The 24,620-nt window shown below is 36.5% G+C and overlaps 1 protein-coding gene across 7 annotated transcripts in view; it reads right to left on the minus strand.

Annotated features, from left to right (window-relative positions):
• The window catches only part of AHI1 (Abelson helper integration site 1), a 183,668-nt gene that overhangs the window by 36,133 nt on the left and 122,915 nt on the right, over positions 1-24,620 (minus strand). For 6 of the 7 annotated variants that reach the window (XM_045544418.1, XM_045544414.1, XM_045544417.1 and 3 more), the window contains 2 exons: positions 7,692-7,854; positions 4,164-4,264 (listed from right to left, as the gene is read on the minus strand). In XM_045544418.1, coding sequence (XP_045400374.1) covers positions 4,164-4,264; positions 7,692-7,854 — 264 coding nt within the window. The remainder of the gene's footprint in view (positions 1-4,163; positions 4,265-7,691; positions 7,855-24,620) is intronic. The other variant, XR_006733569.1, reaches the window with a different exon arrangement.

Consider the following 24,620-nt stretch of genomic DNA (forward strand, 5'->3'; position numbering starts at 1 on the left):
AGTAGACCCTTCTCAGATGCTGGATCTGCCAGCACCTTGATCTTGGACTTCCTAGCCTCCAGAACTGTGAGAAATAAATGTTTGTTGTTTAAGCCACCAGTCTATAGTATATTTGTTATAGCAGACCCAACTAAGATAAGCATGATCCTAAATCTTAAATCTGATGCTGAATTACAAACAATGGATAATATTGCTCATGTAACACTTGCCCATAGTCAAATCACTTGCCAGTCCTCTTGACTGTATCCCATATAGTCCCCATACTGTTGTAGGCAACCATCACCATTTATCCTCGCTGTATTTGAAACTGGTGTTTTACCAAGAAACATTTTTCTTTCAGTTCCTTGCAGCATAGGCTGTTCATTCTCACATACCCAGTGGTGAACCATGAATACCAGGAGTTAACACTGGCCTTCTCTTAGCTCCCTGCTGCTGATTTTGGGTGACTGTACTTCCAAAGCACTTCTCCTTGGGTGCTTTGACACCTAGCTGTAATGCCCTCCACTTATCTTTGCAGCTGTTATCATTGGACCTGTGGTCACTCTAACACAAAGTTCTCAGTGTTGTCCATGCCCAGGTCCTATTCCAGACCAATTAAATGAATTTGCAGGGTGGGAATTGTCATCACTATCTAGTTTTTTAATTCCTTAGGTGATTTCAGTGTAAAGCCAAGGTTGAGATCTCCACTCTAACATAAGAATTAAGGATGTCAGCTCTTGATATATCAGTTTCTTCTCATCCCAACTCTTGCTATCATCCTGGAATTTTAATGTTCAAGATAACAACCTGTTCAACACTCTGGGTCCTAGTTCCTAGACCAGCTCAATTCTAGTAACATGTCCTTCAACTTCACTTCAGTTCTTATATACATTCTATGAATTTATCATAACCTGGAATTGCTTGACATCTGAAATATTGAATAAGCAAAAGACTTTCTGGCCTTACATGCTGTAGTTCCACCTTGTTGACTCCTTTACTGTAGGACACTATGCCTCCACTTGGGCATGGGTAGCTTACTTACTGCAACCTTGCAGAGAACCCTGCTTTCTAGGTCTGCCAATCTTCTACTGATTTTCCGTCCTTTCTAACCTGGCTGATCCTCCATGGTGTATCACTGCAGTGACTCTCTTACCAATGTTATCGAGTCTCTTACCTTCTTGTTCTCCTATCGCACCTACAATTATATATTAAACCAAATCTTCCTTCTCCACTGTTATGCCCTAGATGCCGAAGAGACTACTAAAGAAAAAATCCAACTACACAGATTTATGCCACCTATATTTTAGTGGTATCCAAATAGTAGCTCCCGAAATTACTGAGGAATCTTTTTGTGTGTCCTAAATGAGTTAATGGTCCTACTTCCCTTATAGGTATTCAGTCACTACTCTTCTTGAACTCCTATCTCATTCCTTTGCTTATCATGCTCGCAGTGAAACTTACTTTCTGTTTTGGAGAACATAAAAATATCCTTAATTTCTAGACTTCTACTCTATCAACTTCACTACCCACACTTGCCTGCCTTAGCAGGGTATTGTTCTAATCTTGGTACTGTTGACATTTTTGGCCAGACAATTCTTTGTTGAGAGGGCTGTTCTCTGCATTCTAGGATAGTTAGCAACATTCATGACCTCTATCCACTAAATTCCAGTAGCATCCCCCTCCTTGCAGTTGAGACAACAAAAAATGTCTCCAGACATTGCCAAATATCTACCAACCTGTCTTTCCAGTAAAAAAAAACCTCCTGCTTCCTCTAAGTTCCACTGTATCCTTGGTGTTCTTTCTCTATCTTCAGCCTGAACCTATCTGCTAGCATTGTCTCTTTAGTATATAATTTTATGTGTCTCTCCAATATTTAAAAAATCATTCCTGGGCACCAGTTCTCCCTCCCACCACTGCTCAATCTTTTGTTTTTTTTGGGACAGAGTTTTGCTCTGTTGCCCTGGGTACAGTGCAGTGGTGTCACCATAGCTCACTGCAACCTCAAACACCTGGGCTTAAGTGATCCTCTTCCCTCAGCCTCCCGAGGAGCTGGGATTACAGGTGCGTGCCACCATGCTTGGCTACTTTTTCTATTTTTAGTAGAGATGGGCTCTTGCTCTTGCTCAGGCTGGTCTGGAACTCCTGAGCTCAAGCAATCCTCCCGCCTTGGCTTCCCAGAGTGCTAGGATTACAGGCGTAAGCCACCGTGCCCAGTCTCAATCGATCTTTTTTTATTCTTCAAAGTGAGGCTTTGAGAATGACTTCCATGAGTTCACTTGCTGAGGCCTTACTCAACCTTTAATCTACTCTTCAATCCTTGTCACTCTACTGGTGCAAATACCAGGGTCCTCTTGATTCCCAAATGCTTAGACAAACTAACTGCTTGTCTGTTTCCCACTATACTCTCCTTGAACCTCTCTTCTCTCCTAACCTCCAGGATATTTCTTTTTTCTGGTTCTTTCCTTTTTCTTTATTCTTTTTTAATCTTCTCCTCTTCCTTTGACTGTCCTTTAATACTGATGTTCAACTGGGTTTTGTCCTTGACCTTCTTAACTTAGAACTCTACAACACTCTTCCTGGACTATAGCCTTCATTACAAGCTTCCATTTACTGATATAATACAACAAATACACTAATTCCTCATTTGATTTTGAAGCTCTATCTTTTCTCAAATTCTGGTCCTGCATTTCTGGCTCCCTAGTGAATATTTCTACCTGGGAGCACTCTAGACACTATTAACAAATTTAAGATATCTAAAACTGAACTTATCATCTCCTATTCCCCCCACCATTCCTTGTCTCTCCCCAAATCTTCCTTATTAATTTTATTGTTTCTGTGGTACTGCTATCTATTTAGTTGTATAAGCTAGGGCTCTTAGCAAAATCCTAGATTCCAATTTCATTAATCATATCCAATCAATCATAAAATTCTGGCAATTACAGCTTATGTCTCCACCCCTCTGACCCCCCTAGTTCAGGGTTTTATAATATATTTTATTTCCATGGATTTCTAACTAATTTCCTTGCCCTAGGTCTTAGCTGTCTCCAATCTAACCACTATGAGGCCACTAAAATAATCTTTTTAACAAGCAATCTGTTCACGTTATTCACCTGCTGTAATGTTTTTTCTAACTTCATCTATCTAACATGCTTTTTCATCCTAGAAGCCTCAGGTCAAGCATTCCCTCCTCTGGGAACTCTTCCTGGACTTCCCCAGGGCAGATTTAAGAGGGCTTCTTCTACGTGTTCACAATGCATTGTGCGTGTACCTTCATTATAGTTCCTACCAGAGGCTATTGGAAATGCCTGCTTTCAGGTGTCTCACCACCAGCCTGTAAACCCCTTCGGGGCAAGTGCCTTGCCTACTCACTCCTGTTTCAGAGGGGACTAATACAGTGTGGATGTGGAAGTAAGCACTCAATAAATACATGCTGAATGACACATGACACTTTACCATGACATTGTAATGATATGTACATGACATATATTTATAAAAAATATATCTATGTCAGTTCATGATGTCAAGAAGCAGTGAAGTTATTCAGTCTAAGGCAAGAGCTAATGTCACATCATGAAACAAGTTTAATAAGCAATATATATGATGGCACAATGCTTAATAAACTTTCCTACCACAGTACTACTAACATCAGAGGAATACTGACTAATATCCCTGAGAGATCTGATGGCGCAGACTAAATATATGATATTTCTCAGGCTAATAATATATCCACATTCACTTTAACTGGAAAACATTTTTAAGTACTAGCAAGTAAAAGGAATGCTCCAAAAAGATATAACATCTTTAGTTTGTGGACTCCAGTGATCTCCAGCATAAATGTGTCTCCCAAGTGGAGCTCATGACAGAGTCAATATCACAGTTAAAGAAACAAGTGCAGAGTGGAAATAGCATCACACTTAAAGTCACAAGTTTTACCTTGGGTCCTTGTCCCATCACTTACACTGTGACTTGGGGGTCTACTTTAACCTCTCTGAGCCTCCTCAGTTTCCTTATCTGGAAAATGGCTACAATAACATTTGCCTTATATATTTCACAATGTTGGTGCTAAGATCAAAGGAAAAAATAACGTAAACAATGAAGGATTTATAAGCACGAAAAACAAGTATTTTTTCTAGAGAGAGTGAAAATCAAAGTTCATATGCAAAACATTTCTTGAAAATGTTTACCTTTTGAGGAGCTGAAGGAGGTTTTTCCATTTTAGTTTTTTCCTGGGGGCTTAAAGAAGGAGATCGCTCCTTTATCTCTGGAGGCAGTTCGTGATAGAGTGCTGAAATTAAAAAAGGAATTCATATAATCAAATTGAGAAGCACTGTTCCATGGCAGGAAAAAAACAATGAGGGAGACGGGCAGATATGAAATTAAAGAAATGTAATTGCAGACTGTGACTTCTGCAAGGAAAAAAGAAGTAAACAAGTATATGTATAAAAAAATTAAATTGATATTCAATTCCTTGGTAAAAACAAGCTACGTAGAACTTATTTATGGCAATTAGTAGTTTTACACATTGGTTATCAAAAGAGCATAACTATGGTTGGAAAATTTTAATCAGTGGGATTTCAGAAATGTAGAAGGTATCGTTTTCACTTACTATGTGGTCATGCAGATGCTTATTTCATTTTATCGCAATAAAATGGAACCTGCTATATGCAAGGTTATCTGCTAGGTACTGCCGGAGGATACATGAAGATGATCAAGACAGTCTTTGCTCACAAGGAGCTTAGAGTCTGGTCAGAGACAGACACGTTCACAAATAACTAATATAAAATAGAATGATGTGACATTATTTGAAAGAGAGATAATTACAAAGACAAACTCTGACATGGAGATGGAGAATGCTTAATGGAAGAAGTGGTAGGTGTATCAGACTCTGAAAAATAGGTAGGATTTTCCCAGGCAGAGGTGTGGAGAAAGGATAATTTGGGAAGATGGTATGAAATGAGTAAGGACAGAATTAGGACTATACAGTGTTGAATATAAGATTATATATCTATGTAATCTATTGTATCTAAGCAGGGTATTGAATTTAAAGAGCTATGGGGGAATTTTAAAGGATTAAAAAGTATATCTGTTCTGGTTAAGAGCAACTCTGAATTAAGAGAAATTGCTAAAATATATTTGATCAAAACTGTACAACTAAGATTATGAGATATATTAATTGGCTTTATATATGGGTTGATTTTATTATTGGGTTTCTTTATCTCTTATTGAAAAAGGTTTTAGGTGTGATTAGCGGAAGCTGATCATGTCTGTCTTTCCAGTGGTTTAAGATACAAAGAGAGCAAGTTGTTTATAATAATGGGGTACCAACTTCTTTTATTGTGTTGTTCTCTTAAAGGATGTGGCTTGCAATTGAACAGTAGACATTCTGCTTGTATATATGCCTCCCTAGATATTTGCTTTGCATATTTGGCTTTAGGTAAAGATCAAAGGACAATTTGTCCTACCACTTTTGGAGTGGAATATGCTGCTGACAGTCATTTTTTTCTCTAATGTTAAACTGGGCAGTTGAGTTTTTGTTAAATTCAGGAAAAAAAGATAAAAGGGAAAGGAAAATAACCCCTGATGAAGTGTGAGAATTCAATCATATTCTCAGGTTTTCTGAGATTTTTTTCCTGTTTGTTCTGGCCTTAACAAAGCTTCAAGCAGCAATGACTGATGCCAAAAGAAAACATCAATTATTTTAAGACACAATAAGGAATTATGCCAGTTGAAGGATGGTCACTACTGTGACAGGAATTAATTTTGTATATAGCCATCAACCATTAATACAATATGCTTCAGAGTTCTAACTTTGGCTATTACGGAAGAAAACCAAAAGTTATAAGCTTTTAATTCATTGTAGAACGAGTATGTATAGCCTCTCAAGATTTGCAAGCCTAAGAGGTTATTTCTGCAAACTAAGTAGATTCTAAGTTTAGGGCACTTAATACCACCCTGCCTTGAGATACACAATCTTTTCGTATTGCCAAGTGGAATAATTTTTGAATGTTTCCTCTTTTACCTGAAAGGCACAAAGGATTGTAATACCTAGTTAAAATTACAGACGTATTCTAGAGTGACTACGTGCAGGCAGCTCCTGATTTAAAAATAGAGAGAGGCTAACCCTTCTTAACCTTAGCTGTTGATCCTGTGGGAGAGCCAACACTGGAAGGAGAGGGAAGAAACCTGGATATTTTAGACAGAAGTTAGAAGGGCTGAGCTTTATAGGACTTAAATGCTGTCTTATGCCTATTTGGGAATTAACCTGTCCTAAAATTTCTTCCTTTCACACTGCCTTATGTTTTTTCCATTATGCATCCTCTATAAAAATATACCTCTAATAGAGTTAAAGAGTTGTCATTTATTTACTACTTAGAAGAAAGTAATTAAAACAGCAGCACAGAAGAAATTATGAATTTTGTTATGGGAGAGAGAAGTGGGTAATTTTTGAGACACTGAGCACTTTTGAGGGGAGGAGTTTGCTGAAGGTGGCAGATAAGCGGAGAAGGAGAGCTGCCATGAGACTTCAGGCACTTGAGAGACTGGGAAGGGAAGCATTGAGAAGCACAGGGGGCAGACAAGGTAGTGGGAGGGTACCAGAGATAAATTTAATCTAGGCCTAACCCAGAACCCGGAAATGATGGAAGAAATTCTTCTTCCTCCTTTTCTTCATCTCTTGCTCTCAAAATTCAGAACTTAGGTTTGAATCAAAAGGACTTTTGTTTAGTCATAGTTTTGGATTAAATAGGGTTTCATGGACTAGTCTAAAAACCAACTATTATTTATCACAATTATTTGTTTGCAGAAATAAAAGACTTAATAAATACTCAAAACATAGATTGTTTTCAATTTCAAGGCTGCCTATACATTTTGAATCAGAACCATACAATTTTAGTGTTTCTGGAAGAAAGCTTACAGAGATGATACAGCTCAACTTCTCCACTTTATAAGAGGAAACTGAGGCCTATCAGTATAAACTGCTGAGCTAGTATTAGAAGTTGATTTTTTGGTTGACCCCTGAGTGTGTTGCTTTTCCTAACATGCTATCAAGTTAATTGTGGATAAGATGCACTCTTCTGCAGAAGCACTTGTACACTTGTTCACTTTAATGATGGTTTTTAAATTATTTTCTTTATTTTCAAGCTCTCTATGTTCTATTTTCACCTTAAGGCCTAGCAGTGAATCTATAGCTGTCAGAAACTCACATTTAGAATTTATTCTCTAGTTCATCTTTTTTTCTTTCACAAATGAGGGCTTAATTTAGTTGAGAATAAAACAATCTATTGTAGTTTTATTTTAGCAGGTAACCAGCTAGGACTGAGGTATCCAAAGTAAAAGAACGGGAGTTAGGGAACTAGAAATTCTTAAGATGCTGGCCAACTGAGGAGTCACTGTGGCAAGAGAAGAGCTGACAGAACCATGCATACAGCAGATGGCAGGGTCAAAGGAGCTGGACAAGAAAGCCGGTAGTTACAGGGGTATGTCCCCTAAAATAAGAAGTGCATGAAGTAAATATTCCAGTCTCAGAATGTAGTAGCTTTGCAGCATGCTAGTGCCTCCTCTTTATTTTTTGCATCATAAGAATGAAAAGTAACATTCATTGGTAAACATATGCAAAGGTTACAAAGACAGTAAATTAAAGGGTAGAAAATGATAAAATCTTGGACTATCAGTTATACCATATTAGTAAACCAGGAAGGGAGCATAAAACTTACTTTCACTAGCCACATGATTAGCTGGAAAATAACCTTCCTGTCCCTTTCCTATGCTGCCATACCACCAGTCTTCATTATCTTTGAAAAACACTCGGATAATGTCTCCACGATGGATGGTTAGTTCATCTGATCGATTCGCTGTGTAGTCATAAAGAGCCACTACCTAAGAGAGAGATAAGACCACCACAGCTTTATCACAACTGTACCACAGAGAAAACCCCCAACATTCACTTCCTCTTGCAGAAGAGCAGCTGAAACCAAAGCAGTACTTTGGTAAGTCTGAGGCTGTCTCAAGGTTTGCTAATGGGATCAGGGGTGGTGGGAACACAGCAGGAGAAGCAAGATAAAAGACTGTGGGATTGAGAAATGGTTAAGAGCATTCAATACACTAAGATTAGCTTCAAAATAGCAGATGTTAATTTTTTTAAGTAAATTACTTGTGAAGGAAATAAAAAAAAAAGCTCACACACCATTTACTTTCTCAGAATTGTTTTATACTACGTTTATATTCCATTCTCTGTGCTAAGCAGATGCATCTGAAAAAAAAAATTCTTCAGAAGGTCAACAGTTTTACAAAAAGGAAAAGCTCAATGGAACAACCTGATTGCATAACGTTATTGTGATTGCTGGTTTATTGCTAATGTCTCTTTTTGAGATAAATTTCGCTATACACACATATATTATTTGATGCTTTATATCAACAATTTTAGTCTTCTACCTTTAAAAATGCCTTTATAAGTTTATTTTCACTAGATACAAATTAAGAGGGAAAGCCTTTCTATGAGAATCCTCTTTGTGTTGTTATGATGATCATTATATTTGATTTCTTTTTCTTTTGAAAAACCCAAGTAAAAATGATAATGACAGTTGGCTGCACAGGCACTTAAAAATCCCTTATAGCAGTTAAAAGCAGGGAGACCCCAATCCATTTTAGATCTGATGCATCGTACAAAGTAGGACGTAACATGTATACTAAAGACTATATTTATTGTACTGTTTTACTTTTTACTTAAATGATGTTTGAAAATGTATTGGTTATACAATTACATATGTAATGGAAATTCATCATTAAAATCTTTTGCATTTAGGTTGAATACTGATTCATTTAACAACTGTTGAAATCCTAACATGTCTGGTACTGTGCACCAGGTAAACAGGATAATTTCTAGAACAGGTACCTCATTTACAGGAGAACTTACAGGAGAACAGGAGAACTACAGGGTAATTTAGGAATTAGCCAGGTGAAGAGAGGGTAAGTGTCTCAGTCAGATTGTACAGCATGTGTGAGAGTGCAGGGAAGAGAAACCCCAAATAGTTCAACATGGCGGGAGTCTGGGGCATTAGAGGTGAGAGCTGAGATAAAGGGGTAGAGGAAACTAAGGCTACAGGAATAAGTAGGGGTCATATTCTGCATGTCAAAGGAGTTCAGACTCAATAATATGGCCAATGGGAAGGCACAGAAGGGTTTTAAGCAAAGGATTCCATTACAGTTCACATAACTGTTTCTGGAAATTTTTTTTTTTTTTTTTTGAGACAGAGGCTCGCTCTGTTGCCTGGACTAGAGTACCGTGGTGTCAGCCTAGCTCACAGCAACCTCAAACTCTGGGGCTCAAGCGATCCTACTGCCTCAGCCTCCCAAATAGCTGGGACTACAGGCATGCGCTACCATGCCCAGCTAATTTTTTCTATATATATATTTTTTAGCTGTCCAAATCATTTCTATTTTTAGTAGAGATGGGGTCTCGCTCTTGCTCAGCTGGTTTCGAACTCCTGACTCGAGCGATCCTCCTGCCTCAGCCTCCCAGAGTGCTAGGATTACAGGCGTGAGCTACCACACCCAGCCTGGAAATTTTTAATTCATTTAACAGTATTTATTAACTCCTCAACCAGGCAACTTTAAGGATAAGTTTAAACCTAACTGCTATCAGTCTGCAATACAAGGGCAGTAGCGATAATTTAATTCAAATGGTTTAAATGCAATGCCTATTTGTACTGCTTGGCATAGTACCTCATTTACAACATGCTATGCAGGATGTTGTTTAAGGTTTACAAATTTTTATAACTTTAGTATATTGACGCTAAATTACTTAGGTAAAAGTGGAACTTTTAACTTTTCTCTTTGTTTTCCCTTCTTCAAATATTTTCTCTTTTATTCTCCTATCTGGCACTATCATAGAAGAGGAAAGATAATTAAAATACACTGAGTGTCTGCCATGTTTTAGGTACCATGCTAGTGGCTTAGGTGCTATCTTACTGAATCTTTATGCCCTGTGAGGGGATGTATCCTTATTTCTATTTTACAAATGACCAGAGAATTTGATGTCCAGAGAAATTTAATAATCTGTCAAAGTAAACTACTAAGTGATAGAATCAGGACTTGAATCCATTTTCTTTCTTTCTTTGTTTTCCCCACAACTAAACACATTTATAGGCCATCTTTGTCTAAAACCAAATAAAAGGAAGAAGTGGTGGAGAGAAAAGGAGGATAAAACACATTTTTAGATAGTAGCACTTAAGCAGTGATCTGTGCTGAGAAGACCAACTATCCTAGGTCACCTGCAGGTCCACTGTGCTCCTCAAAACCCAGTCCCAGGAATCTCTGTGATGGTTTCTTCCTATTATTCCTCATCCTGGCTCTGGTACACTGAAATACCACAACTTTAATGAGTCTTATGCAAATATGAGGTCCATGAATGCTAATTTATCTAGAGCTCTAGGTGGCTGTTGGGAAGCAGAGCAGGGGAGATTCAGTTTAGTCAAAAGAGTCATTTAGGAATCCCACAACAGGCTTGTGTCATTGTGTGGACTTCTGACAATGTAGAGCTCACCAAACTGAAGTCTGAAAAATTTTCCACAAGGGTCTATTGATAAAAGAATCCCTTTAGAGGTACAGGGGTCCAAAAGAACTATAAGATCCTACATTACACTATTATGATAACGACTGATTATTCTCGTCTTACAGAACCACATACAGCACGTCAATTTTGCATGGCCACTAGTACTTGTAAACATGTTCTATACTCCACGACTTTGTTATGGACTGAATTGTGTTCCTCAAACTTCATAGGCTGAAGCCCTAATCTCCAGTGTGAATGTGTTTGAAGATAAAACCTTTAAAGAGGTAATTAAGGTTAAATGAAGTCACAAAAGCGGGGCCCTGATCAATGGGACTGGTGTCCTTATAAAAAAAGGAAAGGACACCAGGAGCATGTCTGCACAGAGGATTTGGTTACATGGGAACACAGTGAGAAGGTGGCCACCTGTAAGCCAAGGAGAGAGACCTCAGGAGAAACCAACTCCGTCAGCATCTTGATCTTGGACTTCCAGCCTCCAGAACTGTGAGAAAAGAAATTTCTGTTGTTTAAGCCACCCAGTCTGTGGTATTTTGTTATGGCAGCCCCAGCAGATTAGTATAGTCTCAAACCTGATGATGTCAGATGAACCACTTACTACCAACCCATCCTGGAACTACAAATGGGCAATGCCTCACTTGTATCCATTCCAGGTCCACACCAAAATGGCACTGTGCCCCACACTAGTAAAACAGTGTCATTTCCTGATGCAAATATCTTTGTCATCAAACTCCACAGCTGGCATCCTTGGGGGGGTGATAGTCGGTGAGGCTACCTCCTCTAAAACAAAGAAGTTGTCTTTGGAGGATGTTGCCATAATATTATTATTGACATTTAAGTACCGGCACACCTCATTTTATTGCAATTCCCTTTATTGCATTTCATAGACATTGGATTTTTTGGTTTGTGTTTAACTCAGACAACAAGCTCTGTCATTTAAAAAAAAATTATTTCAAAATATTAAGGGGGTACAAACAAGTGTTCCTGTTAAATGGATCAATTGTATAATGCTGAAGTCAGGGTTTTTAGTGTGCCTGTCACCAGAATAGTGTACACTGTACCCAACAGGTAAGTTTTTGTCTCCCACCCAACCCACCATCCCCGCTTCTTAGTTTCCAATGTCCTTTACATCACTTTATGGCTGGCACAGACATTGGATTTTTTTACAAATTGAAAGTCTGTGGTAACCCTGTGTCAAGCAAGTCTATCAGCACCATTTTTCCAACAGCATGTGCTCACTTTGTGTCTATGTCACATTTTGGCAATTTTCCCAATATTTCAAACTTTTTCATTATTATTATATCTGTTATGGTGATCTGTGATCAGTAATCTTTGATGTTACTATTGCAATTGTTTTGGGGTGCCACAAACTACATTCATGTAAGATGGCGAACTTAATTGATAAATGTTATGTGTGTTCTGACTGCTCCATCAACTAGCCGTTTCCCCATTTCTCATCCTCTCCTTGGGCTTCCCTATTCCCTGAGACACAACAATATTGAAATTAGGCCAATTAATAACCCACAATGGCCTCAAAGTGTTCAAGTGAAAGGAAGAGTTACATGTCTCTTAATCTAAAAGCTAGAAATGATTAGTGAGGACGGCATGTAGAAAGCTGAGATAGTCAAAAGCTAGGCCTCTTGTGCCAAATGGCTAGGTTGTAAATGCAAAGGAAAAGTTCTTAAAGAAAATTAAAAGTGCTAAGAAAGTTGAAACAAGCCTTACTGCTGATATGGAAAAATTTTAGTGGTCTGGATAGAAGATTAAACCAGTCACAACATTCTTTTAAGCCAAAGTCTAATTCAGACCAAGGCCCTAACTCCTTCAATTCTATTAAGGCTGAGAGAAGTGAGGAAGCTGCAAAATAAAAGTTGAAAGCTAGCAGAAGTTGGTTCATGAGGTTTAAGGACAGAAGCCATCTCTATAACATAAAAGTACAAGGTGAAACAGCAAGTGCTGATGTAAAAGCTGCAAACAGTTATCCAGAATATGAAGGTGGCTACACTAAACAGATTTTCAATGAAGATGAAACAGATTTACATTGGAAGAAGATGCTATGTAGGACTTTAATAACTAGAGAGGAAAAGTCAATGCCTAGCATCAAAGCTTCAAAGGACAGGCTGACTCTTGATAGTGGCCAATGCAGTTGGTGACTTTACGTTGAAGCCAATACTCATTTACCATTCTAAAAATCCTAGGGCCCTTAAGAATTACGCTTAATCTATTCTGCCTGTCTTCCATAAATGGAACAAGGCCTAGATGACACACATCTGTTCACATATGGTTTACTGAATAATTTAAGCCCACTATTAAGGCTTACTTATCAGAAAAAAAGATTCCTTTCAAAATATTACTGCTCATTGACAATTCACCTGGTCATCCAAGACCTCTGATGGAGATATAGATATAATCTTATTTTCATGCCTGCTAACACAACACCCATTCTGCAGCCCATTAAGGAGTAATTTTGACTTTCAAGTCATCTTATTTAAGAAATATATTACAAAAGGATACAGCTGCCATAGATAGTGATTCTTCTGATTGATCCGGGCAAAGTAAATTGAAAACCTTCTGGAAAGAATTCACCATTCTAGATGTCACTAAGAACATTTATGAGTCATTGGAGGAGGTCAAAATATCAACATTAACAGGAGTTTGGAAGAAGTTGATTTCAACCCTCAGGGATGACTTTGAGGGCTTCATGATTTCAGTGGAGGAAGTTAACCACAGATTTGGTGGAAATAGCAAGAAAACTAGTATTAGAAGTGGAGCCTGAAGATGTGAATGAACTGTTGAAATCTCATGATAAAACCTGAACAGATAAGGTGTTGTTTCTTACGGATGAGCAAAAAAAGCTGTTTCTTGAGATGGAATTTACTCTTGGTGAAGATGCTGTGAACATCACTGAAATGACAACAGAAGATTTAGAATACTACATATATTTAGTTGAGAAAGCTGAAATAGGGTTTGAAACAACCGACTTCAATTTTGAAAGAAGTTCTACTGTGGGCAAAATGCTATCAAACAGCATCGCATGTTACAGAGAAATCTTTCATGAAAATAGGAGTCAACTGGTAAACTTCTCCGTTGTCTTATTTTAAGAAACTGCCACAGTCACCCCAACCTTTAGCAACCACCACCTCAATCAGTCAGCAGCCATCAACATCAAGGCAAGAACCTTCCCAAGCAAAAGATTACAACTTGCTTAAGGCTCAGATGATTGCCAGCATTTTAGCAAAACAGTTTGTAAAATTAAGGCATGTACATTGTTCTTTTAGATATGATGCTATTATACACTTAATAGACTATAGTATATTATACACATAGTTTCATATGCACTAGGAAACCCCAAAATTTGCACAACTTGCTTTATTGTGGTGGTCTGGAACCAAACTGGTAATATCTCCCAGGTATGACTACAGAATTGCTATACAACAAAGACAATCAGTGTGTTTAACATGCCAACAGTCCACACGCTGGCAGTGGAATCTACCACTGGGTTTTGACTATTCTCTTAGCATACTGGAGGCACAGGATATAAACTATGTGGCTCATGAAAATATGCTTCTCTTCCAGCATTTTTACCCAATGTGCTCTTAACTTCTCACATGAAGACCACTTATTCTCTTCTGATTGTCATATTGTATGCAGTAAACTGCAGAGGTCCTATCAGATTACAACACGAGCTGAAAAACTCCTATTACCTGGTGACGTTACAGCTGTCATAATGTTATGGCACAACCACTTTATTTTAAAAATAAATTTAGTGTAGCCTAAGTATACAGTGTTTATAAAGACTATGGTAGTATACAGTAATGTCCTAGGCCTTCACATTCATTCACCACTCACTGAGTCACTTAGACTAACTTCCAGTCCTGCAAGTTCCATTCACGGTAAGTGTCCTACACAGATGTACCATTTTTAACTTTTCTACCACGTTTTTACTGTGTCTCTTCTATGTTTAGACGCACAAATACTTACCACCGTGTAACAACTGCCTATAGCATTCAGTACAGGAACATACTGTATAGGTTTATAGCTTAGGAGCAATAGGCTTTACCATATAGCCCAGGTGTGTAGTAGGCTGTACCATCTAGGTTTGTGAAAGTACACTTTATGATGTTTGCACAAAGACAAAATCGCCTAATGATGCATTTCTCATAATGTATTCCTATCATTAATTGACACGTGATTGTATTAAAAATTTTAAGTTGACTAATATAAGTTCGTTATAAATACATGAATATATAAATATTAAAAAATATAAAAATAAACATATATAGATACATACGTTATGAGGGGATCTCTGCATTACTTAGGAAAAGTCTTTTCTAAATTTGATAGGCACCTATAGAAACTCAAAAAGGTCTACATGAGCTATAATTTTCATTTGTTGTCTTTTAGAGTAAGGTGTATTTTTCTGTGCATAAATATGCATAATAGATATAACAGAACCTATTACTTAAAAGTAACATGAGGTCTGGAGACAAGTCGTTCGAGAATATTAAATCTCTCTTTGATGTTTAATGACATCTCCAGGATTTCTGTAGTGCAGAGTTGTTGTCCTTGATATTTCAAGATAATCTATACAGAAATTTTTGAGAACTACTTAAGAGCACTCCTAAGGAATTGAAGTTTATTAACAGAATTCATTAAAATTATAAATAATTTCTAAAAAGATGAATTAATACCTCACTCATATAATAAAGATCTGGAGTGTGTGCTACATATATAACACTATATATAAGTATGAAAAATATGAAGAAATGTACCTTATTTCCCTTGATCTGAAAGAGCTTAGGATATAGTTAAGAAAATTATATTGCTTCAAATGTTATATATTTATATATACATTTAAAAATCCTTATTCTTAAAGTTTAGCATAAATTAATATATTTATGATAATCTTAGTTTTATGACATATTCTATGCTTTAAAAAAATCTTATTTAGATGCTTCAATTTTATTTAACCAAGGTTTTAAAACTCATTATCTCTAAAATGATCACATAAACCTCAGTGGGGGTTCTCACATCATTGATGTACATCTATTATTGTTATTTAACAATTTGATATATTACAGATATGTCTGTGTATTTACCTAGCTATGTTTAGAAATATATATCTCTATCATTTATTTAATGCTTGCTATGTACCAGGAATGTGCTAATAACCATTTTACACTATAAATACACATATGTGTGTGCGTGTATACACACATACATTAATATATTCACAGTAACTACCCTATTTATTATTTATCATACCATAGTTTCCTTAAGTATAAACTAAAAGAATCATTATTTGCGTAAATTATATAGTTTGGCACAATCTAAATATTAGCAAGTCTGCTTTTCTCCCAAATCAATGCTCTTAATTCACTAACCTTTCATTATGAGCCTTCATAAAACGAAGGGAATACAGCATGCTTGGTTCACTACTTGTCATGTTCCTTAAGATTATGCCAAAAAAAGGGTCTTAAAGATTCGTCATTTCATTATTAAAGAAGGCACCTGAAGATCATCAAAGCATTTTTCTTCATGTTAGTTTCTGAGTCATAATTTGTTACATGGAAACTGAAATTAGACTAAGGTGACAGTGTATATATTATGTATATATTAACATTAGTATCCATCTGATTACTGAAGTTTGTATTTAGAGGTACAGGGAATTAATGAAATGACTAGAGGCAAAATTAATTAGGAAAGGCTGTGAAGAAATCTTGAATTATTTATTTATTTTTTTTAAAGACAGGGTCTCACTTTGTCACCCTGCCTGGAGTACAGTGGCATGATCATAACTCATGAGCACTGAGGAACTTGTAACCTTGAACTCCTGGGCTCAAGTGATCCTCTAACCTCAACCTCCCAAGTAGCCAAGACTACAGGACTACACTCAGCTAATTTAAAAAAAAAATTTTTTTGTAGAGACAGGGTCTCACTATGCTGCCCAGGCTAGTTTTAAACTCCTGGCCTCAAGTGATTCTTCTGCCTCGTCCTCCCAAAGTGTTGGGATTACAGGTGTGAGCCACCATGACTGGCTGTGAGTAACAAATTTAAATGAGAAAGATGATAGACAGACATCAATAATTAACTGTTCATATCATTAAAACACTGAGGTTTGTCTATTTCTAATACCAACGTCAATGCACATATTCTAGGAAAAGCTCATATATATGCATGTGAGTGTTTGGTTTAGTGGGGAAGAAGAAAAGGATCTAATAGAAGAAAGAATAATGAAGAAGCTAATGAAATATGTCCCTACTTTAGTATATAATTCTAATTGTGATACATAAGGAAATATAGGCAGTTGAGCAGGGGACTCTAAAACTTACCAAAAAGTATTTTAAATAGCAAAATAGAAAACAGCAAATAGAATCTGAAAAAGCAAATAAAAAACTTCTGAGTTTAAGGACAAATGAGCAGAGGGGAATCAGTTCCAGAATGGTGAAGTAATGAAAATTGGCTCCTCCATAAAAGCATGGAGAACACTGGCAAAAACTGTCAAAATCAACTTTATCAGAACTCTGGAAACTAACCAAAGCCTTGCAGCAATCTGAGGAGAATATATTTAAGAAAAATGGCTGAATTTCAGTAAAAACAGCAAGCTTTGTGGAGTTTTAACTTGCCCTGTTCCTATTACCCCTTGTCAGTTCTGCGGTAGCCTTGAAAGCTATCACAAATATGGTAGGTGTTGAAACTTAGCAGACTGGCAGTCATGAGAGAGGGCAGAATGGCTTTGGAACACCTCCAAAGCCCCAACTTCAGAGAAGTATCACTCTTATGACCTATGTAGCAGTTCCTGAAAAGCTCCATTCTCAGGGCTCATCCCTATTTGATGTGACTCAGAGGATGCTGTGTGAATAGTAATATCTCTAGGGTACTTGTAAGAAACAATCAACAGCAACTGTTTAACACTGCACCTACCTTAGGTGCTGATATGAGTTGGGACTAGAGAATTTTACTAGAGAAGATAAAATACCATAATTATTTAATTCCATAAAGTCTTGCATTTTAAAAACTGTGCACTAAATATGATGGAGCTTATGAAAAAAATGGGTTTGCTGTATACTGCCTTAAAACCTATGGAACTTTGTAACTAGATAAAAGTAATAATCCTAACAAAAATGCTAGTGCAGTATTAACTTTTGCTGGCAGTTGTACCCAGCATTACTATCAGTCAATTCTAATCCTATGCAGCCTTACACCCTGGCATCCATGAAGACTGTCTTTGAAATGTAGGTCCTCGAAAGAAACCACTTCCACAAGAGACCTGTTTATAAAAATTATAATGAAAACGCAATCCGGGTTGTAGACTTCTTCATCAATCAAACAAAATAATTTTTTGAAATTAGGGGAAATGTCTTTGCAGCTTCTCCATCTGAACTAGCAGTTACTAAAGCCACTAAATTAGCCACTACTTGCACTAACAAAAGGCACTTTAGCTTCCTATTTAAACTGCTGTCTTTCCATTTGACTGTGAGAAAGCCTAGCTTTGATTGCTTTAATACCTAAAACATGCAGAAAAATTTATTCTGCATTCATACTGACATCATTCATTTGTTTATTAATTACACATAATCTAATTTTTGTTACAGAAACACAGACTATGCTTACTACAGAGAAATAGGGTAGGGCTGGGAGGCTATGCCAATACTCTGGACAGGGCATATCACCCTCTCCCATTTATGGTATTTAACCTAGCTCCTGCCTTCTGACTCTGGTCTTCCCTAAATTCCTGAAGGAGCAGGCTCCCATCTAGCACTTGTTTTAGCTACTCTCCTGAGAAAAGTGGCCAAAACAATTCCTCTGGAGTAAGGTCTTCAAACTTCTAGGTATCCCACTGGCTTAACTAAGAAGGTACCTTGGGAAGAGTCTAAATTGAATGATTTTAATTTCTCTTGTTTTTCTATGCTTAGATGTACTAATTGATTTAAAATATTTATGATCTTTTGAATAGTCTTTGATTTATGGCTTCGATTTGCCTATTCCTCAAGTTCTATCACTGTGTATAAGTAGAATTGCTACATCATATGCTAACTCTATGTTTAATGTTTGAGGAACTAAAATTTATGTCCATGCAAAAATCTCTACATGGATGTTCGCAGAGCATTAGTCATAATAGTTAAAAATGGAAGCAACCCAACTGCTTATCAGCAGATTAATAGATAAACAAAATGTGGCATATCCATATAATAGCATATTATTTGGCCATCAAAAGGAATGAAATTTTGATACATGCTACAACATGAATAAACCTGGAAAACATTATGCTAAGTAAAAAAAGCCAGATACAAAAGGCCACATAGTATATGGTTGCATTTATATAAAATGTCCAGAATACGCAAATCCACACAGACACAAAGTAGATTAGTACTAGTCAGGGGATGGGGAAAAGGAAACAGAAGGGGATGACTGCTAATGAGTATGGGATTTCTTTTTGGGTCAATGAATGTTTTAAAATGAGACAGAAGTGGTAGTTGAATAACTCTGTAAATATACTAAAACTCACTGCACTGTAGACTTCAAAGGGTAAATTTTAAGCTAGGTGAATTATATCCAAATAGAGCTGTTATTAAAAAAAAGAACATCATAGAAATTGTTACAGGAGGTGAAGCTGTTTTTGATGAGTAAAGCAAAAGTACAAGCTAAAATACAGATAAGCAGACCATAGCTCTTTAAGTCAGAGAAGAGAGCCTCGATCCTCATTATGAAACTGGACAAAAGAGGGTAGACTGTGGAAATACAACCAAAGTAGAGAGCAACACAGGTGGGACATAAGAAAACTAGCTAACCTTAACATATTACACCAAAATATTGCTGGTAAGACCAAACAGCTGCTAGTACCAGCGACAGAAAATTAAAATGGAAATATCCAATGAAGGTCTTGGAGAAGACTGGAGTTTTATCAAGCCGTACCCATTTTTGGGGTTCTTTACATTACCAAATGGTAACAGCCGAAGTACTGATTATAAGGACTTTTCTAGTAGAATGGGGAAAGGAAAGAATAATTAAGATCAGAACATCAGCAGGAGAGTCATTCATGCTTAGGTATTAGCTAAAACTTAAGTGTATACAGTGAGCTTGCCAAATGGGTCTCAAGAAAGAGAGGAAGAAGCCCCAGCACCTCATTTTTGGGTGATACTCATAATTACCTTCTCATTCCTTCACTCCTTTTCTTCAAACAGCTGTCTGTGGCATGTGGGTAGCATAGATTGAAGTGTAGCAGGTGTCTGTAATTTCCTTTCTCAAGGTCACAGGTGACTCTCCCAGGGCACTAGAAAAACCACAGCTTCTGGGCCCCTTTCTTCCCACCAAACCCCAAGATCCCCTTCTCACATCCAGATTATACTTTGTTTCTTACATGTCTTTAACCCACCCCACAGCTTTTAGAACTGAAGTGCTACTCTTCCCAGGAAATCGGCTCTGATTCTATCCACTAATCTCAAATCATTATCTGTTTGAAACTTCTTGGTGGGTAAATGGGATATTTTCCAAGATGTATTTCAGAACCTGGCTTTCTTAACTTTCATAGTAGATTTACTAAGAGGTAGGAATCTGTATTTGGCTGTGTCCTTACCTAATATCAAGGTCTTCATGTCCTTTTTAGCTGTCATTTTGGTCAGATTTTCCAGTTATCTGCAACTTTCATTACTACATCCCCTGCCAAATCCCATTAAAAGTCACCGTGATGTTACAAAAATCAGATAAGGGGATAATATACGGTATGTAGTCGGGCTTTTAAAAATATAAATTGTTCCATAAGTGTTAACTGCTGTTGATATCACCTGAACTACTCCCAATTTCTACAAATCTGCTTTGTGGCAACTGAGTAACAGAGTTTAATGGTTTATTCACATAAACTAATTCTGCTTTTGGAGAGTTGATATTTTTGGCTCATTTATCATAATGCATTAATATATTAAATTTAAGTGTTTCTAGAAGACCGTTAAAGATCTTTTGCCTCAGTTTTCTCACTGGCAAATGGTGATGATAATGATACTTTTATCTTACAGAATTATTATGACATTCAAGTGAGATCAACATAAAACACTTTGCACAGTGCCTAGTACATAGGAAGTGCTCAATAAATGTTAGGTATAATTATTATTCAACTCCTGAAGTTCTTCAAATTATCATAGAGGATTTTTTTTTTAAGTATTTGGAAGCCCAAGATGAGAGGAATGGTGTTTTGTAGTAAAATATTTTTGTAGAACACCCACAGCTATAAATGTGACCATATTTTCCAAATCAAATGTAGATCTACTAAGTTCTACTCCATTTCTAAAAATCAAAAATTCATTTTCAGATTAGGCATAATAAGTTTTGAATCCAAAAAAGTTCCCCCATAGAAATTTGTCCACATTGCTTACAGCCAGAGATATGGTGACAAGAAAACTTTATGAAGTTTGATTAAAAATAAAGAATAAGGAATTCTTTTCCCCTCTAGGGATTTATCTCACTTAATCTTTATGCATCTAGCTAATCTGTGACTCAATTGTGTGGTTATACCAAAGGGTGTCTGCATTAGTGACTGCTGTGCTATCTCTGTCAAAGACTGATCTCACTGCTGGGGACAAAGATGGCGGCAGGATAAAGGATATCACAGGAAGATTAAGACTGGTAAACTCATATGTTTATCATGGCAAAAAAAGAAACTATAGAACATAAGTAGTGACAGATGGTAGATGTTCATCTAGGCAGGAAAAAAGCGTACTAGTTTGATAACTTTTGATTAAATTTCTCCCCAAATGGAAAGTAATATTCTATTATATGAGTGTTCAAGTTTTTCTTTTCCAAATCATTGTTTCCTTTGTTTTATGGCATAATAAATCTAGTTTTGGCTTTTGCTAGGAACTATATTAATGCTTCCTTAAAGTGATTAAATTTTATTTTGCTTTTTGGGAAAGGAATATTTTAAGTAGCCGCCAAATCTTATTTTAAAATACAGGCAGTAAACGTTTTGTTAAAGCACAATACTGAAATTATTATTAAATAATAATACATCCCAAGCAAAATAACTTAAAAGTAAAAACTTAAATTGCCTGCAGGTAAAGAAACTGTTGCCATTTTGATTCTGTGCACTGTTTAATATTCTTTTAATGTTTTTGAATAAAGACAGTTTATAAGGGGCATTATAAAATTTGTCAATGTTAACAGAATTTAGGAGACAGCTATTACCATAAATGAAAAAAATCAAGAATCAAAAGAATTTTGACAGGCTGGATAGTGGGTCAAAAATAAATTGATGAAATTCACCATGGATAAATTGACAACTTTGCACTTAGGGATAAACAGTAATAGCTAATGGCTGAGAAATCACTGTGTGCTGCATACTGTACTCAGCACTTGAAACAACAGAACAATGTTCTTGAGGTAGGCACTATTATCTCCTTCCTCTCTAGATATAAGGCTAGTGAGGCACAAATATGTAAATAATGGGAAGATCTGTCTTGACAGAATATCTTTACAGCATCAAGGAGTTATAGCAGGCCACAATTCAGTAGTAAACACAGTATCCAGATTATTATCCACTATATTTTTCACACTATAATTGGAACATTAAGTTTTGATGCCACTTTTTTGAAGAACATTAACAAACTGGAAAGAAATCAACATAGATTAAGACAAGTAGAAGAAAATGGACATATATAGCCTAGATGAAATAGATGTCCTCAAACACCTTAAGAGCTACATTTATATAAGAGAAAACTGATTTGTTCTCCAGTGATCTAGAAGCAGAGCAAAGATATTAATCCTTTATGGCAAAGTGCAAAACTTTAGTAATTAATGAAAACAGTGGTCATAATGTAGAAATAGTTTTTGTGTTTTCTAGGAAAGAATGTATCTGTGAGCACTTTTTCTTTTGTAACTGGTGACACATTTTTTTCATATATTGAAGTTAAATGACTAGAAATGTATAGACTAGAAATGTCTCAATACTCTTATCACAATATTCCATCATTAGCAGATAATAACAGTCTTTGAAAAGGTCTTGATGGAAATCTCAAGAACTTTAGAGGCTCCTAGGTGACATGTTAACTAAAAAGAAAGTAACTGCTCGGCTCTATATTTATCTGTGTTATCCTACGGGAGCCTCTTCACTTTTCAGTACCTCAGTTTCATAATTTATAAAATAGGAGTAACACTATCTACCTAATAGAGTTATGAAGATTAAAAGACAGCAGAAATAAAGGTATCAGAACTATATACTGGTAACATAGTAAGCATCAATACATGTAAGCCTTTATTTTTATAGCATTAATGTTCATGACAAAGCATTACTAAGTTTAATAATTTAATATGAGTACAATCAACTTAAAGATTCATGATAATGATGGATATCAGTAACATAATAAGAGCTAGTCATATTATGTGCAGTGCATTGTAGAATGCTCAGATTGTACTGCTGACCAAGACCATTCAAAATCCCACATTTGATGGAGCATACATTTTACTAGGGAAGACAAAATACTATAATTATTTAATTCCATAAAGTCTTGCATTTTAAAAACTGTGCACTAAATATGATGGAGCTTATGAAAAACAATGGGGTTGCTGTATACAGCTTAAAACCTATGGAACTTTGTAACTAGATAAAAATGATAATCCTAATAAAAATGCCAGTGTGGTACTAATTTTTGCTGGCAGTTGTATTTATGATCTTTTCAATAGTCTTTGATTTATGGGTTTGATTCGCCTATTCCTCAAGTTCTACCAGTGTGTATAAGTAAACACCTCTTTTATTGTGTTAGGAAAAATAGTCAAAGAGTTTGAAATGAACCAAAAAGATTTCTGGGTGTTTGTCCAATAGAACACTAGACAGCCTGACTGACCAATATTCTCCCTCTTTCACACCACACTACACATGTTCTGCAACCCGTCTGCTGGCTAAATTGCACAGATGTCTGCACACCATACCCCACTGCTTGGCATTGTTTTATCAAGCACTGGTCTTAAGAAGGTGGAAAGATTGAACACTGTAGTGAAGGGACTTAGTTTCTGATCTGCTGAAGACAACTAACCTATACCCACTTATTAGACAGCATGAAATTTCTAATAGCAATGGTGGTGGGTGTTAACTGCCATATGTATAACATATGGAAATGAATTCTAACTGAAGAATGAGTGAAAGGATAAGTGAGCATTCAAAGGATGACTAACAAAGATTTGCTTTGTTTTTCTGCTTTAATATGTTGTCCTGACCAGTAAAAGCAGCTGAAAAAGATTTATAGAATGTTAGACCTAAAAGTAGACTTCAAGATTGACTTCTTCAACATTCCTCATTTTACCAATTAGAAAAGTCTTTTGATAAAAGACCTTGCCACAACTGCCCTACTCTACCTCTTTGTCAAATGCTAAAATTCATTTTGCATCTTCTTTCTGACTCATTCACGTTGCTGGATCTTTCCTTCCATCTGAGAAATGTTTATTTTGAACAGAATACTGTTGTGTAACTACCAAAATTTTATTTTTTACTTTTACTTTTAAAGAGCATAGAAGAAGAAACATTTACTTCACATTCTATGTAGGTTTATGTCATGGCAGCCCTTTTTGCAAAATGCTTTGTTTCCTGAAATAAGTCAACAACATATACACAAAGCTAAATTAATTGTTGTTCTATTTTCCATCCTCCTTTCATGATGGGCTTCCTGAATTGCTTCTGATTTTTCACACCTCCTGTATGGCTTCCTTTCTAGAGCCCTGCTCCCATTTCCCCAGACCTCTCTGGCAACCTATGATAGCACAAAAACTCCCTCCACTTCCATACTCCCCTTGCCTCCCAAGATGCTACCCTATTTCTTTTTTTCTTTTTTCTTTTTTTTATTTCAGCATATTATGGGGGTACAAAAGTCCAGGTTACATATATTGCCCCTGCCCCCCCCGCCCCCGAATCAGAGCTTTCGGCATGTCCATCCCCCAGACGGTGCACATCACACTCATTATGTACGTATACACCCATCCCCTCCCCCCGACATCTGCCCAACACCCAATTAATGTTATTCCTAAATGTGCTCTTAGGTGATAATCAGTGAAACCAATTTGATGGTGAGTACATGTGGTGCTTATTTTTCCATTC

This window comes from Lemur catta, chromosome 2 (assembly GCF_020740605.2).
Source record: "Lemur catta isolate mLemCat1 chromosome 2, mLemCat1.pri, whole genome shotgun sequence".
NCBI lineage: Eukaryota > Metazoa > Chordata > Mammalia > Primates > Lemuridae > Lemur > Lemur catta.